The sequence below is a fragment of the Zootoca vivipara genome, chromosome 13 (genome assembly GCF_963506605.1).
Source record: "Zootoca vivipara chromosome 13, rZooViv1.1, whole genome shotgun sequence".
In the NCBI taxonomy this organism is placed as follows: domain Eukaryota; kingdom Metazoa; phylum Chordata; class Lepidosauria; order Squamata; family Lacertidae; genus Zootoca; species Zootoca vivipara.
In genome coordinates, this window is record NC_083288.1 from 19,859,355 (window position 1) to 19,875,136 (window position 15,782).

General features: G+C 46.0%; 1 protein-coding gene across 5 annotated transcripts in view; it reads left to right on the forward strand.

Annotated features, from left to right (window-relative positions):
• Positions 1-213: 213 nt before the first annotated feature.
• Positions 214-15,782, forward strand: part of CALCOCO2 (calcium binding and coiled-coil domain 2) — a 30,931-nt gene continuing 15,362 nt past the window's right edge. For 2 of the 5 annotated variants that reach the window (XM_035134768.2, XM_035134772.2), the window contains exons 1-4: positions 214-339; positions 10,840-11,039; positions 12,042-12,144; positions 12,312-12,445. In XM_035134768.2, the coding sequence (XP_034990659.2) occupies positions 10,848-11,039; positions 12,042-12,144; positions 12,312-12,445 (429 nt within the window). In that variant the 5' untranslated portion in view covers positions 214-339; positions 10,840-10,847. Of the gene's footprint in view, positions 418-451; positions 4,350-5,791; positions 8,945-10,839; positions 11,040-12,041; positions 12,145-12,311; positions 12,446-15,782 lie in introns of those variants that run through there. The other 3 variants (XM_035134769.2, XM_035134770.2, XM_035134771.2) reach the window with 3 other exon arrangements.

The window sequence follows — 15,782 nt, forward strand, 5'->3', positions numbered from 1 at the left end:
ATATTCATCCGTGACACTCTCAGGACTATCCAGGTATAAGCTGAATTGCCTTTTGCACCAATTGAATACTAAAGCACGGTTCGCAAAGGGCTTCAGGCGTTGAAGAGCTCTCTCCGCTGCTTCACAGAACTACACTTCCCAGCATTACTTGCAAAGGGTGGTGCTTTCAGCTGTAAGTTTCCAGGCTAGGGGCTGTCCGATGACTGAGAGTATCAAGTTTCTCCCCTTTGCTAATCAGCGTCACCTTCTCCGTTTTAGTGGGAAGTAGCAACTGATCTGTCCTGTAGATTCTCGCATCGCTAGGAAGGGGGCTGTTTGGCTTCTTCTCCACTTGGAAGGGTGAGTAGGCAGTTAAGAGTTACCCCGACTCTTAGCAACAACTCAGTGGCGCCCTTTGCCGACTGTGACCAGGAAAGGGTTAGTTTGATTTATTTTATAAAGTGTGTCGCACATTGAGGAAGAGTGGTGGTGCTAAGTGCAGGAAGGAGGTCAGGCGGTGATGGCAGCCGGTTGCGATCTTATGTCATGCTCCTGCCTTGTGCTTTGCTTTGCCAGTACACAGAGGAAGCAGTCTTTCACTTGATCAGGCTGCTTCTAGATGAGAGCTTTCCAAACTTTTCATGTCAGTGACATGCTTTTTAGACAGGCATCATTTTGCAATACACTAATTCAGTTTTACTAGCAAGCTGGAAGTTAAACTAAGCCCTTTCCAGTCCCGGGAGAAGCGTGGGGAGCGTTTGCGCAACACACTGCAGCCGACACACTAACGTGTCGCGACACACAGTTTGGAAAGCTCTGTTCTAGATGTTGTGGACTGCAACCCTCACCAGCCCTGACAGTGGCTGATGGGAGCTTCAGCCTACAAAAACATGTCACTATTCTGAGTGACACTGAACAGATCCACACTGTAGAAGCATGTGTTGTACCTCTACTTCCCATTCTAATTATTTAGGATAAAAGAAGTTGTGGGTTGGGGTAACAAGATTGTTTGTTTGTATTAAAGTGAGGTTGTGTTGGAAAACGTTAGCTGCAAAATCATTATGATGGGTGGTGAAAAGGGGCTTGTAAGTATCTTAGCCGTGTTAGAAATCCTCTTTCCTTGAGGTCTAGGCTGCCCAGCATGACGTTCTTTTCCCCATAAGAGTGAATTTCACACTGTTCAGTTCTGTGAGAAGAAATAAGGGCATGCACTAAATTGTCAGTGAGTGGTATCCAGCCTCCAAAGCAAGGGGTAGCAATGTGGTACCCTATAACTCCAATCATTTCTGGCCATTGGCCATGCTGGCTGGGGCCGGTGGTGTTCCCTGACATCTGAAAGGCACCACGCTGCCAATCCCTGCTGTAAGGCATTAAATACATTATTACAGTCACAACATGGTTTAGGCGTTTGGAATGGAATATTCGTGTTGGTTCTGTCGCGTTACAGAACAGCTTGTGACATGTTTAAACAGTGTGTTGATAACCTTTGTGTAACTTGCATGCCGAGCTTCAAGTTGCAAACTTAAAAGGAAATGCTTTCTGGGGAAAGAAGTTTGTTCGCCCCCCCCCCCTTATTAAAAAAAAAATAGGCATCTAGCACAGGAAATACGTAACGTCCGCCAACAGAAGCATTGGGGTGGTGTGTTACTGCAGCAGTACATTTGTTGTGCTGGAGCTGGTAATCTGGAAGCAACTTGAAAAGAAACAGAAACAAGAATGTGTAAGAGGCAGTGTGGCGTCGTGAATAAGCATATGAGTTGGAAAGTCCAGGGTCAAACATCTTTTCCGTTGTAAACTCTAGATGGCCTTGCAAGCTGCCATGTATCAGCATCAACCCTCAGTCTTGCCTGTCTTGCAGTACTGTTGTTTTACTGCAAGAAAATATATGAAGCATTATGAGGAGGGCTGTGAATTCAGAAGCAGCACATACATGTGTGTGTGTGTGTGTGTGTGTGTGTGTGTGTGTGTGTGTGTGTGTTCGTTCATGTTCTTTCCTTGTTAGTCAGTTGTTAGTCAGCACAGGACACACAGACCTGGGCTTAATCCCACATATCAAATCTCAGAACACACAGGACCAACGGCCAGTATAGTAACTCGTGATTACATAAAACATTTTTCATATTTAGCAAAGCAAGTCTCTGCCCTCCACATTCTTTCCACCTACAATTTAACAATTATGAAGCTACGGCACTTTCATTGATCATTCATATACTGCCTAAGTTACTTCCTATAATGTAGTGCTTAAGTTCACTGGGTAAAATCTAACCTCTTCCATGAGTTCGCTAAGTGGTATTAGGCAAGCCACTCTCTTGTAGCTTTTATTCTACCCTGCGCACCTGCAATATGTATATGACAGAACTAACCTTTTTTGTAAGGGTGGCTGGGATTGTTTGAAGTACTTTTGAATACCGTAGAGCAGGCATGTCAAACATGCGGCCCTCCAGATGTTTTGGCCTACAACTCCCATGATCCCTAGCTAGCAGGACCAGTGGTTGGGGAAGATGGGAATTGTAGTCCAAAACATCTGGAGGGCTGCATGTTTGACATGCCTGCCGTAGAGCATGATAATAAAGGCTTGATACTAATGTAGCTAAATAAGACCACTGTAGATGCTTGCAAGTTAGCAGTGATGCTATTAAGCACTACAGTACTAGCAAACATATTTTCAGCTTGCACTGTTGTGGATTTCTCCTTCCCACCCCCCAACTACTTGCATCCTCTGGATTCTTTCTAGACTGAAGCCACTGCCTCTCTCATAGCCTTTATTCCCTTTCTAGACCTCTTTGTTTACTTTCCCCCCTTTCATGTTCCTTTATCCTTGGCCTGTGCTCGCAATGACGTCCTGTTGACCAAAACAATCGGCGTGCTTTATTTCAGCAGGTCACGCAGGCAAAGCGTGGGGAAGCCCACTTGGCAGCTTGGGAAAAGAGAGCATTTGGGCTGTTTGCTGGCTGACCTAAGAACTTGTTTCTGTTTCCCCATCTATAGACTAACATCCAAATAAATCCCCAAACACCATTCAAAATGAGATTTCTAAGAATACTCGAGCAATGAAATCAGCTACTGAAAGCGAAGCTGTTGGAAGCTTAAATGCTTGTCAAGGTTGCTTTAGATATAGGTGGAGCCAACCTTATATTTGGCAATTCACCTGCTAGCCATAAATGGAATCCAACAGCCTATGTTTCCATGCTGGCCATGGAAGATGGTGGCTTTCCTTCCTCTGAAGCCAACATGGAGATGCAGTTTACTGGAAGACTAGTAATAAAAACAGCCTTGTAGGCTAATAATTTTTGTGGGCATATTTACAAGGCTGAGTCCTCTGATTGCTGGTTCTAGCAAGGATTCTGCAGGACTCCCTGGGGCAGATTGCTCTATCTTCCACTCTGCTGCCTTTGATGATCTCCAAAATCTGCTGCACCATGGGGCTACATGAGAAGTCATCTTCATAGGGCTGCTGGTGCCCGCAGGAGCCTGTGACTGTTAGTAGGGGATTTTCTTCTGGTTGTGCAGGAAAATGCAAAACATGACAACTAGAGGCCAAGTTGAATTGAGATGGGGACTTTCCACACATCCCAAATTGGTGGAACAGCCTGTCCTCCAGGCACGTCCCTTGCTGGCTCAGGTTATTCAGATGTCTGAATTTTTGGTTTTGCAAAGCAGTTGATTGATTGGAATTCCTTGTGTGGCCTCTTGATGTGCCAGCACAGCAATATGCAACTGATGCTTTGGCTTCTCTATGCTAGTTCTGGATTGACCCCCCCTAGCTGTCTGGATATATGTAAGCTACGTTACTTCACAATCCATGCTTTATTCTACAGCAGGCACCTCCAAACTCGGCCCTCCAGGTGTTTTGGGACTACAATTCCCATCATCCCTGACCACTGGTCCTGCTAGCTAGGGATGATGGGAGTTGTAGTCCCAAAACATCTGGAGGGCTGAGTTTGGGGATGCCTGTTCTACAGCAAGATCGCTAAGGTCTTTCAGTGGATCTGCTCCTGTGCCTTTAAGAGGAGCCCCAACAAATAGTGTAGCTTGTGTGACCTAGAGGGTAAAGTGTTGGTTTAGGACCAGGGAGACCTAGTTTCAAATTCCCACTCTCAGGCATGCAGCTCATTCAGTGATCAGTCAGTCAGCATCTCTCTGCCTTACTGAACACCCAATAGCTCTATAAATATTGAAGCACAGCTGTTCAGAAACTGGGCCAGTGAAGCTTTTCCTGGCATGGATGGGAAAAAGCTTCACTGGCTTCATTTCCGTGCCCGCCATTCTGCTGTTATGGCACACTTGGAGCATTAAACAAGTACGCAGCTGTCTTCTGCCAAGCTCTGCCACTTGACTTGGACTCGGCATTTGACGGCCTTATGGCACAGGTAGGTGGCAGGTGTGTCTCTTACACCCTACAGCAAAGACAATTGCTGGAACTCGTGTAGGGTGTGGCTCCTCAGTGACACATGGAAAGTGAAAGCTGCAGGCTATTGTGGTTCTGCTCTAGGCAGGCTATGCTATTAAATGCTTTCTCAATTCCAGGAAACAGCAGAGCTGACCGTTGGCCCTGTTTATCTCAAAGTTTGCCTATTCAGAAGAGGATGGAAATGAGCAGCACATAAAGAAGGGCTGGCTTTGCTTTGTACTGAGTAATGTTACGCATCTGAATCTCTCTTGCAGAGAGCTCTCAAGTCCTGGCATAGTAGAAGGAAGAGATCTAGAGACTGTTCAGCAAGAGACAGGTGTGGGCAGGATGGGTGCTGTATCTCGTCTCCTTTTTCTATTTTGTTCTGCTTCTCTTTTTATTATCTATTTACTACGTGGAGCTCAGGGTAATGTATATGCCACTCCTCCGCATTTTTATCCTCTCAACAACCCTGTGAAGTAGGCAAGGCTGAGAAGCAGCAACTCAACCTAGCGAGTTTTTTAGTTGAGCAGGATTTGAACCTGTGTCTCCCAGGTCCTAGCCTGACACTCTATACTTGTTAGACCATGCTGGCTCCCCTGGCTAAGCCAACAAATGCTTACTGGAGCACAGGAGCAATGCACAGGAAACAACAACAACCTTGATGAGGAAATGACTTATTTGGCAACACATGTCTTCCAGGACTATATTTTTTTGGGGGGAAATGAACATATTCCTATGCCCCACAAATAACCCAGAGATGCATTTTAAATACAGTAGTACCTCTGGTTACGAACTTAATTCGTTCCAGAGGTCCATTCTTAACCTGAAACCATTTCTTAACCTGAGGCACCACTTTAGCTAATGGGGCCTCCCGCTGCCGCCATGCCGCCACTGCACGATTTCTGTCCTCATCCTGAGGTACAGTTCTTAACCCGAGGTGCTACTTCCAGGTTAGCGGAGTGTGTAACCCGAAGTGTTTGCAACCTGAGGTGTTTGTAACCCGAGGTACCACTGTAAAAGGACACATTCTACTCATGTAAAAACACACTGATTCCCGGACCGTCCATGGGCCGGATTTAGAAGGTGATAGGGCTGGATACGGCCCCCGGCCCTTAGTTTGCCTACTAGGGTGATGGCATTTTTACAATCATAATTTGATGGGCTTTCATTAAAGATTAGATAAAATCTTACTTTCAAAGAGATTTGATTAAAAAACCTCACGCACAAAATGATTTTAAATTTTTTTATCAGTTTTTTGACCATTTTTGAAGTCACTGTAAGCAGATATAAAATTGAACCCAACTTTAGAGTCACATATATACAACATTATATAGCAGGCATCCCCAAACTGCGGCCCTCCAGATGTTTTAGCCTACAACTCCCATGATCCCTAGCTAACAGGACCAGTGGCCAGGGAAGATGGGGATTGTAGTCCAAAACATCTGGAGGGCCGAAGTTTGGGGATGCCTGTTATATAGGGTCATCAAACACACAAGGAAGCTTTTTTTAGCTGCAGTAACAGTATAGACGCCGCTAGAGGACGATGTTTTGCTACCTCTCCTGTAGGTTCTTTTCCCAGCATGCCCGGCAGGGTCTGCTGGCTGAGTTTTGAGGTCCCAAAGAGAGGCTTTTACCTTGCGCGGGTGTGACATTTGTATGCCCTCTGTTGCTAAGAACACTCCCCATTGTGGAATGTGGTGTTGTGTCCAAATTTGATACGAAATATATATAGAATTGTTAATACAATTTTATGAAATGGTAAAACTGCATACAAAAAAATTAAAAATGGTTTGTGTGTAACCTTTTTAAGTATTTGAATGGAATATACCTCATTTTAGTCATTAATAGGCAAAAGTTCATCCATTTGTGCTACAGGAAATAATTTTTGAGGGGGGGGGGAAATGAAAAAGTCACCACCCTATTGCCTACCCATGGCTTACAGCCTTGCCTTGTCCTAAGGACTGTTCATGGAGGCAGCTTTTCTTCAGGCAAGGATAGCCAACATGGTGCCTTCCAGACATTGGAATGCAATTCCCATTATCCTTGGGCAGTGGCCATGCTAGCTGGGACTGATGGGAGTTGGAATTCTACAACTAGAGGGCACCACATTGTCTACCCCTCCCTTAGGGTGAGGAAGCAGGAGTTCTAAAGATGCAAAGAGGTCGTCAGTGCTGTTTCCCCCTCCCGCCACCAGCACCAGCCCACACGTTAACCTTGCACACATACCTACACGAGGATGCAATCCAGTAGCACAGCTCCTATTGTAATGAAATGGAATTGTGCAGCAGGACTACTGCACTCTATCACATCCTGTGTTAATTTCAGCAGAGCTTGTGGTGGAGAATGTCCATTGAGTTGTCCTCTGTGGGTCAAATCAGTTCATCTGCCCTTCTGCTGCCCTTGATGATACTCAAGGTCTGCCACACTGTAGGGCTATGTGAGGAGATGTTTTCCTCATAGGGCTGCTTCTGTCGACAGCTGCCTGTGACTTTTATTAGGGGATTTTTCCAGGGTGTGCAGGGGAAAGGAGCAGCGTTACAACTTGAGGCCACATCGAATTGAGATGGGGGACTTCCCTTCATCCCCAGATTTGTGGAACAGAATGTCCCCTAAGCATATCGCCTTCAGGCTCGGTTTATTCGGATTTCTGCTATAAATAACTCCAAATCCTAACACCAGACACCAGGGAACTTGTAGGTGGAATAGATTTCTGGAAAGATTAGTGAAGTTGCCTTATCTGGAATGTTGCCTTTGTTGGAGCGGTGGGGGAAGTGATCTCGGGGATCTGGAGATCTTAAGCAGATCCCCTTCCTCTGTTCAGAGCTTCCAGTATTCTCTTTCTGTAAACGTTAGCTTAAGAAACATCCCTATCCCGTTTAAAAGTAAAGGCAATGTTTTTTGCATGGATCTGTGCTGTGCAACTTGGGATCTGTGAGTGTTCCGAAATAATCCCCCCCTGCCTTTTTAAGTATTTAAATATTGGTGTCATCAAGACCGGCTTGGCATGATTGTGGTGCAAGCAAGCGGAGCATCAAAAACAAATCGTGCATATTTGGCTGCTGGCATCCCCACCAATTTCCTTCACCCTGTATGCTCCCTGTTATCTGGAGCGGTCATGTCTTGCTGCTCTTCCGCTGCTATGAGGATCAGCCAGGGAACCCGTGCTTCTGCTTTCCTGGAATTGGGAAAGCAGGAAGGCTGTCTGGGGAGAGAGCTCCTCCTCTCTGGTGACTGGCCCAGGACCCGATCAGGTTGCTCCTGAAGCACCAGAGAGAATATTTTATTTTGGATCGGCCCAAGACAGAAGTCGTCAACATGGTAGCCTATAGATGTTGTTGGACTCCAGCCCCCATGTGCCCCAGCCAGCATGGACGATGGGGGTTGTAGTTCAACAATACCTGTAAGGCCCCATCTTGGCTACCCTGGCTTGAGTCAGCATTTTAGCTGGTGTGCACCAAAGACGCTCCCTTTCTGCTAATTAACACAAGGAAGGTCTGCAAGTGCAACAGAACATTTATTAGGCGCCGTGAGAAGAGGGGGGGGGAACCTTTGGAATTATGGCTCAGCTATCAACTGGCTTGATTTGCACTTTCAAAATCCCCCCCCTTCTTGGAGCGGGGGCTGCTTAGAGGAGGAAAGCCTCCTCACCTGGGGAGGGACAGTGCATGAGTGGTGCCATTTTGGCTAAATAAACATTGGCCCTGAAGCCAGGAAATAGAGAGGGGAAATAAGGCCTGCATCGTAATGTTGTCGTGTAGAGCATTTAACAGTAGCAATCAGCTGTGTCTTCTTCTTAGAAATTCTGTTCCATTTCTCTTGGGTTTTCCATTTCCCCCACTCCTGATGCTTCAGCATTCGGTGCCCTCTGAGCATATTCAATCAGTCCTCATTGGGATGTTCAGGGGTAATTTGGCTCATTTTGATTCCCTTGCTCCCCCCCCCCCCCCAGAATGATTTTTTTTCTGTACTTCTGCAAATTTTGGGGGTTCCCTTGAATGTGCTCCTTGTTGTCTGTGATACTATTTTAGACAAAACAATTAGTGGTGTTTGGGGAACTGAAGATTTCAATTAGTGTAAAGGAGGAATAGCTTGTAACCCACCAGGATAATTCTCCTCTGGGAGCCCAGATGAAGATATCCCCAGTTGATTCTTCACTGTGGGGCAAATTTATCCGTTTCCACTTCGCTGCTATAATGATGCTTTTAAGTCTGCTACCTGAGGAGACTGTTTCACCTGGTCTTGTGGGAATAACCATTTCCACAGAACACCTCACTATTCAACAAGTTGGACTTTGGAGAGTACACTGGTGCCCATTATAGATAACTCTATTTAATTTATTGTTTGTCCACGGGCTTGCCCTGTTTGCTCAGGTCAGCCAATGGCATGATGAAATAACAAAGTTGGCATGCTCATGTTTGCCGTTGTCCGACATTTCACTACTATCAGTCTTTCCATCTTTAACTATAAAAGAAACTTAAGGCCAACTCATGTGGCTATATTGCTGTTTCATCCAATCCCGCTCCACACCCAATCCTGCTCCGGTAACATCTGAATGAAATGTACATCAGTCTGGTGAGTCATGAGGGCAGTTCCCATGTTGACAGGGTGGATAAAAATCAATGATTTTTTTTTAAAAAAATCAAAAAAATCGGATTTTTTTATTTAAATCGGATTTTTTTGATTTAAATCGATTTTTTTGATTTAAATTGGATTTTTTTAAATAAAATGCTTTTTGAGGAAAATATATTACCATCCAAAGGTTATTCCATCATGAAATAAAGATTAGTTTTTTAATTATGTAGAATAAGGTATATGTTTATTTTTTTGGGTAAATAAATTCCATTAATCCATTCACAATGTCATGCTCTTCCAGAGGTTTTTGTAAGATTATTGGGCATTTTCTAACCCTAACCCTAACCCTACAAGATATTATCACAGATGCTTGGTTTACTTTTGCAGTTCACAAAACTGAATTTGACTCAACAGAGATCACATGCCTCTTCTTCACAGCAAAAATGTTATAACATGAACAGAGTTGAGAAAAAGACCTTAATCCTATTGTTCTACGAACCTATGAATACAGAAACAACCCCTTCAGTGCTAAGTTTCAAGAAGTTCAGTGAATAGAATAGAAACAATATTTTTCTGATTGTTTGGAGTGGACAGTATTTAAGTTTTTCATGTGTAGGCTGGGCTGACAGTCTAAGTTTCTTAAAATATATTATTTTGTTTAGCCAAATTAGTTAATAAACATGGATGTTTGTTTAAGCAAATAACATATGCTGTAATGTTATTGTTTCAGTTGAATAAATCTATTTAAATTGTTATTATTAAGGTAATGATTATTTTTCTCCTTCCTAAGTACAACAGTAAAGTTGTCCAAATATGAATAACCCATTAAACTGGGGATAAAAAACTAATATGAAAAGTTGTTATTCTAAAAATCTTCATCTACTTGCATATTAAAGTTATACCAGGAAGAATTAGTCTTTATGTAGAAAACTATGATTTAAATCAAGCCTTACTGACTAGTGATTTAAATCGTGATTTAAATCGTGATTTAAATCAGATTGATTTAAATCAAATCCACCCTGCATGTTGATATTGCCAGCCCCCAGATATGTGCCGTGTGCATGTTAGACTTGTTGGGTATGCGGGCAGCTATGCTCAAATACGAGCCTTCAGTCTTATCTGTGGAGGAAGAGAATAATAATAACAAAAGAAGTGCGCTCACGCACGCTACATTTCCGTGAGAAAAATTGTGGTCACACTGCAGTTCACGTGGCCGCCAGTAGACGGCCATGCCAACTGCAGTGTGGGGACAGAAAGCAGCTGGCAGGCAGCCCAGGCGAGTTGCTGAGGATGGAACTGTATTTAGCAGACCCCCTGTTCCCCTCACGGAGCTACAATTCCCAGAGTGACTTAGCAAACAATCCCTCTTCCCAGGGAACTCTGGGAATTGTAGCTCTGTGAGGGGAACAGGGGGTCTCTCAGGCCCATGTAGGGCGAGGGGCAGCTGGGTAAAAAAAAAAAGTCCGGTCAAAGGTGACTATGTGGTTGCGGCGCTCATCTTGTTTTCAGGCTGAGGGAGCCGGCGTTTGTCCACAGACAGCTTTCCGGGTCATGTGGCCAGCATGACTAAACCATTTCTGGTGCAACGGGACACCGTGACAGATTCCCAACATTGTAGTTGGTCCCTTACAAGAAAAAGGATGGGGTTTGGGCGATAGTGTTTTTCCTAGTGTACGGTTAACGTTCCCTTTCCCTTTCCTTTGCTCCTGTGTTCAATGCCAGCAATGTTTTATTGGGCAAAATTCCTCCAGTGCCGTGAATATCTTGTTGTTAAGATACAGTTGACATGACACCCTGAGGTCAAAATTAGCTGTGGTTGTTTTTAACTGTCCTTGGTTTTCTTTTTTGTTTTCTTTTTTCCCATTTCTGTTTTCCCCTCATTGTCCTTTATACAGAATCCAGGATGGAAGCTGCATTATGTAACAATTCGGAGGAACCTCCCACTTCTGCCGTCCTGCTAGACTGCCGTGCCTTCAATCAGGTCATCTTCACAGACATAGACAAATACTATGTCCCTGGAGCGGATATAACTTGCCGTTACAACATTTCTCGGCACATCACCCCACGCCGGAAGGACTGGGTGGGCATATTCAGGGTAGGTCTGCTATCATTTGTGGCGCAACGTGGACATTGGAACTGGCTTATGATAAATTGCAATCTCTTGCAGGGTTATAAAGCTTCAGAGGAGATACTGTTCTCTGGATGGAGTTCTTCCAGAAAGCTGAGGAAAGTCAGAGCAGGGAAGGAGGCGAGATAATAGCTGATTGGCTGAGGCAGGATGAGGTTATGATCGGTTTGTGAGCCGTAATCAGGAAGGTATTCTACACCGGGAGAGCTTAGATCTTGGATGGTAGATTATGCACATTTTTCCTTAAAAAGAATTTAAAACCTTTAGGTGCTATTAAGAAATTAAATCATGTGTGTGTGTGTGTGTGTGTGTGTGTGTGTGTGTGTGAATGCTTTCCTTTCCTAGAAGGAAGCAGAATGATGCATTTGTTGGAGCTAAGTGTGCATAACTTTGCAAGTGTGTATACTAGAAACATCAGCTTTGTACCATTTTCACTGTTATGGCTCCACCCAAGCAATCCTGGGAATTATAATCTGCTGGGGGGGAGCTGTGAATTCTTTTGTTTGAGATCGCAACAGAGTGAGAGAGGAGAAGAAGCTGCTGTTGGTGTTGTTGGTGTTGTTGTTGTTGTTGTTAATAAACTGGTTTAAGGATGATGTCCTTAAAATCTTTAGTTGGACTTTCTTCTTCTGTGTGGACACATGGTATATTTGTCCTGTAAACCCAGCGGCAAGCACCCTGGGCCATGCTGCTTTAGGGAGCGGCATGCCGGGCTCTGGGGCACCTGGACTTGCACGCCACCTTGGGCTCCAGCAGGCCACCCCCAAAGGTAAGCGCCGCCGGGGGTGCCCTGCCTCCTAGCTACGCTATTGTGTAAACCTGCTGTGTAAATATGTCCCTTGTTTTAGAACAGGCTGCTTTTAGTGCACTGGATTAGAGCATGAAGAGACAGCTTGTTAAACTCCCACTACTCCCGGCCTGCTTCTCGGTTCGTTGAAGGATCCCACTCAAATATTTTTCATGTTGCAGGTGGGGTGGAAGACCGCTCGCGAATACTTCACGTTTGTGTGGGCGCCTTTGCCAAGGAACCCCGACAGCAGCGACGACGAACTTCAGGAGGTGCTCTTTAAAGGTCCGTGGTAGGAAGGGAAGGAGTTAGGTGGTGTTATTTCTTGAAATAGGCATTGTTTGCATGCTAAAAAAATAAAATAATCTCAACTGCAGTACAATAAGTCTGACCAGGTAGAAGTCAACCTCCTATGTTAGCTTTGCATGCTTTTTTTTTTGTTGCTCTTTCAGCCTACTACCTGCCAAAGGACGATGAATATTACCAGTTTTGTTACGTGGACCAGGACGGCCTCGTCCGTGGAGCCAGCGTCCCCTTCCAGTTCCGTGCAGAGACCGAGGATGACATGTTGGTGGTTACCACGCAGGTTCGCTTCCTTCATGTGTGCCCTGTGCTATGTAGTGGCTCATTTGCGACTTTCCCAAGCCTCGGCCAACCCATTATGGCTCCATGTTTGTTCCCTCCTTCTGCCTTTGTCACTATGTGTAGTCTGAACAGGATGCCTCACTGTACACTGCATGTGGCTCACACTGCGTCGTGCGGTAGGCTAATTTTCAGAGCAGGGAAAGGAGTGCACCATGCTATCCTAAAGGTGAGATCTGTGTGTCAGTGTTTTGAAAAATATGGCACAGCTTCTGACCTGCTTTGCCTGGCACAAAAGACTCCACGAAAAGAGTGTCCTTGCAGAGTATATTCTGCTTTTATTCTTAAAAGTCTTTAACTGCAGAACGACTAACTATACAGACATCAACACCACCAGCTTCTACCAACCAACCAACTAACCAACCAACCAACAAAGCCCCAGCAAACACCACTAACATATATACAGGTACAATACAATTAGGTGAAAGGTTGCATGAGTCACCGCAGGCCGCTGACTCATGCTGACTCAGCTCCCCCAGCATTAAAGAAACAGCGGCCAATTTTTAGCCGTGACACTGTGCACTCGCAGTAACCTCTAGTGACGATCTCTATGGGTTCCTCTATGTGATAAAAGCACAGGGCTTTGTATGTAGAAAATCCCAGGATGAAGCCCGAACCTATCCGGGGACTTTTTGCTTTTTTATGTTTTATGTGTGAGTAGTTAATGTAGGTGGGACCCAGGTGGCGCTGTGGTTAAACCACTGAGCCTAGGGCTTGCTGATCAGAAGGTCGGCGGTTCGAATCCCTGTGACGGGGTGAGCTCCCGTTGCTTGGTCCCAGCTCCTGCCAACCTAGCAGTTCGAAAGCACGTCAAAATGCGAGTAGATAAATAGGAACCGCTACAGCGGGAAGGTAAACGGCGTTTCCATGTGCTGCTCTGGTTCACCAGAAGTGGCTTTGTCATGCTGGCCACATGACCTGGAAGCTATACACCGGCTCCCTCGGCCAATAATGCGAGATGAGCGCGCAACCCCAGAGTCGGTCACGACTGGACCTAATGGTCAGGGGTCCCTTTACCTTTACCTTTTAGTTAATGTAGATAAGTCAATCTCCAGCGCTGCTTTAAAAGGCAGCGAAGCAGCCAAGAAGAGAAGCCATAGGGAAATGCAATCCTGCCTTGCCGCTGTACTCTGCTGCAATTGTTCTATTTTCCTCTGTACTTGAGACGCAAGGCCACCAGCGTAGCTGGCACTTGAAAAATACAAATGAGCAAAAAAAAGGGCCCTGCCCCAAAGAGCTTACAGTCTTTGAAGAGGACAAATGGGGAGAGGGGCAGAGAGGGTTTGAATAGGCATAAATGTGGCTACTGTGTACCTAGGCTTTGTTTTGGATAAGGCACCAAGGGATTAAGGCAGGCATCTCCAAAGTCCGATTTCGGGGCCTAATCCGGCCCGCTGGTCAACAACTTTGGTTGGCCCTCACGCATGTTCACTTCATCAAATCTGGCCCTCTTTGAAAAAAGTTTGGGCACACCTGGATTAAGGCAAATGTTTCGTGGAAGAAAGGGACGCGGGTGGCGCTGTGGTCTAAACCACCGAGCCTAGGGCTTGCCGATCGGAAGGTCAGCAGTTCGAATCCCCGCAGCGGGGGTGAGCTCCCGTTGTTCGGTCCCAGCTCCTGCCCACCTAGCAGTTCAAAAGCATGTCAGGTGCAAGTAGATAAATAGGTACCGCTCTGTCAGGAAGGTAAATGGCGTTTCCGTACGCTGTTCTGGTTCGCCAGAAGCGGCTTAGTCATGCTGGCCACAAGACCCGGAAGCTGTCTGTGGACAAAACGCCGGCTCCCTCGGCCTATAGAGCGAGATGAGCGCCCAACCCCAGAGTCGTCCGTGACTGGACCTAATGGTCAGGGGTACCTTTACCTCTTTACCTTTGTGGAAGAAGAGGGATCAGGAGGAACAGGGAGAGATGGTGCTGCAAGAGAGCTGCTTTCTCAGGCAGGGGGTTTCCCTGCCAGAATGGGGAAATACAGAGGCATTTAAGAAGCCAAGGCAGCGTATGCATCATACATTGAAAGCATTCAGTGGCCCGCAAAGAATCCTGGGTTGCTGTAGTTCCCCCTCCCAAAGAACTACAGTTCCTAGCACCCTTAACAAATTGCAGTTCTCAGGATCCTTGAGGGGGAAGCTACGTGCTTTGAATGTATGGTATGGTCACACACAACACCCCAAAAAGCCCCTTTGGGCTGAAGAGGGTAGAGTCAAAAGCAACAAAGCTTCCCAACGTTTCAGATTGTGGAGAAGATCAAATTCTGCTGACACATCCTCTTCCAAGTCGGCCAGGTTTTAAGAAGGGAGCCCCCGGAGAGCACATCTGCTCACAGTGTCAAGTGCCTTGACTTAATCAAAGCATTTGACACCAGGAGCAGCTGTGATCTCGGGAGGGTCCTTTTTCAGTCCTCCTTATGTCACACGCTGACTTGCCCGGGAGTGATCTGTCGACCTCCTTAAAAAAACAAAACAAAAAGGGAGAAAGAAATTAAACCTGGCTATGGTCCACTTGCCTTTGCCGTGCTGATTTATTTTAGTCGCAGAGTTGGGTATGGGTGGCTACATACGCATCACCGACAAAAGAGGCAAAGAAAATACGGCTTTTGCATGAGGTTCGCGCACAATAGTGGGGAAAGCTGCGACCAGGAGGCCCAAGTGCTGCCTGTTGATGAGCAATGTTACAAAAGTTGGATGCCTCCCCCACTCTCTGCTGAGCAATAGCAAGAGCCCAGGGGATTCCAGGCACTCACCCAGGGTCTTGTGTTCCTTTGGAGAATTGAGACATGGCAGAGACTCTTGTAGCTTTAAGAAATATGCTTTATTCACCTATTTACACTTTCAGTCTGCATGGAGGGAGTCCAGATCTTAAAGGTAAAGGGACCCCTGACCATTAGGTCCAGTCGCGGACGACTCTGGGGTTGTGGCGCTCATCTCGCTTTATTGGCCGAGGGAGCCGGCATACAGCTTCTGGGTCATGTGGCCAGCATGACTAAGCCGCTTCTGACGAACCAGAGCAGCGCACGGAAACACCGTTTACCTTCCCGCCGGAGCGGTACCTATTTATCTACTTGCACTTTGACATTCTTTTGAACTCAAAGGTTGGCAGGAGCAGGGACTGAGCAGCGGGAGCTCACCCCATCGCGGGGATTCGAACCGCTGACCTTCCAATCGGCAAGCCCTAGGCTCAGTGGTTTAACCCACAGGGAGTCCAAATCTTACAGCATGGTTATTTCAAGAGTGACTTGTCCCCCACAGCAGTGCAGCCAGCCTTCAGCCAGCCTGCCCAAGATGG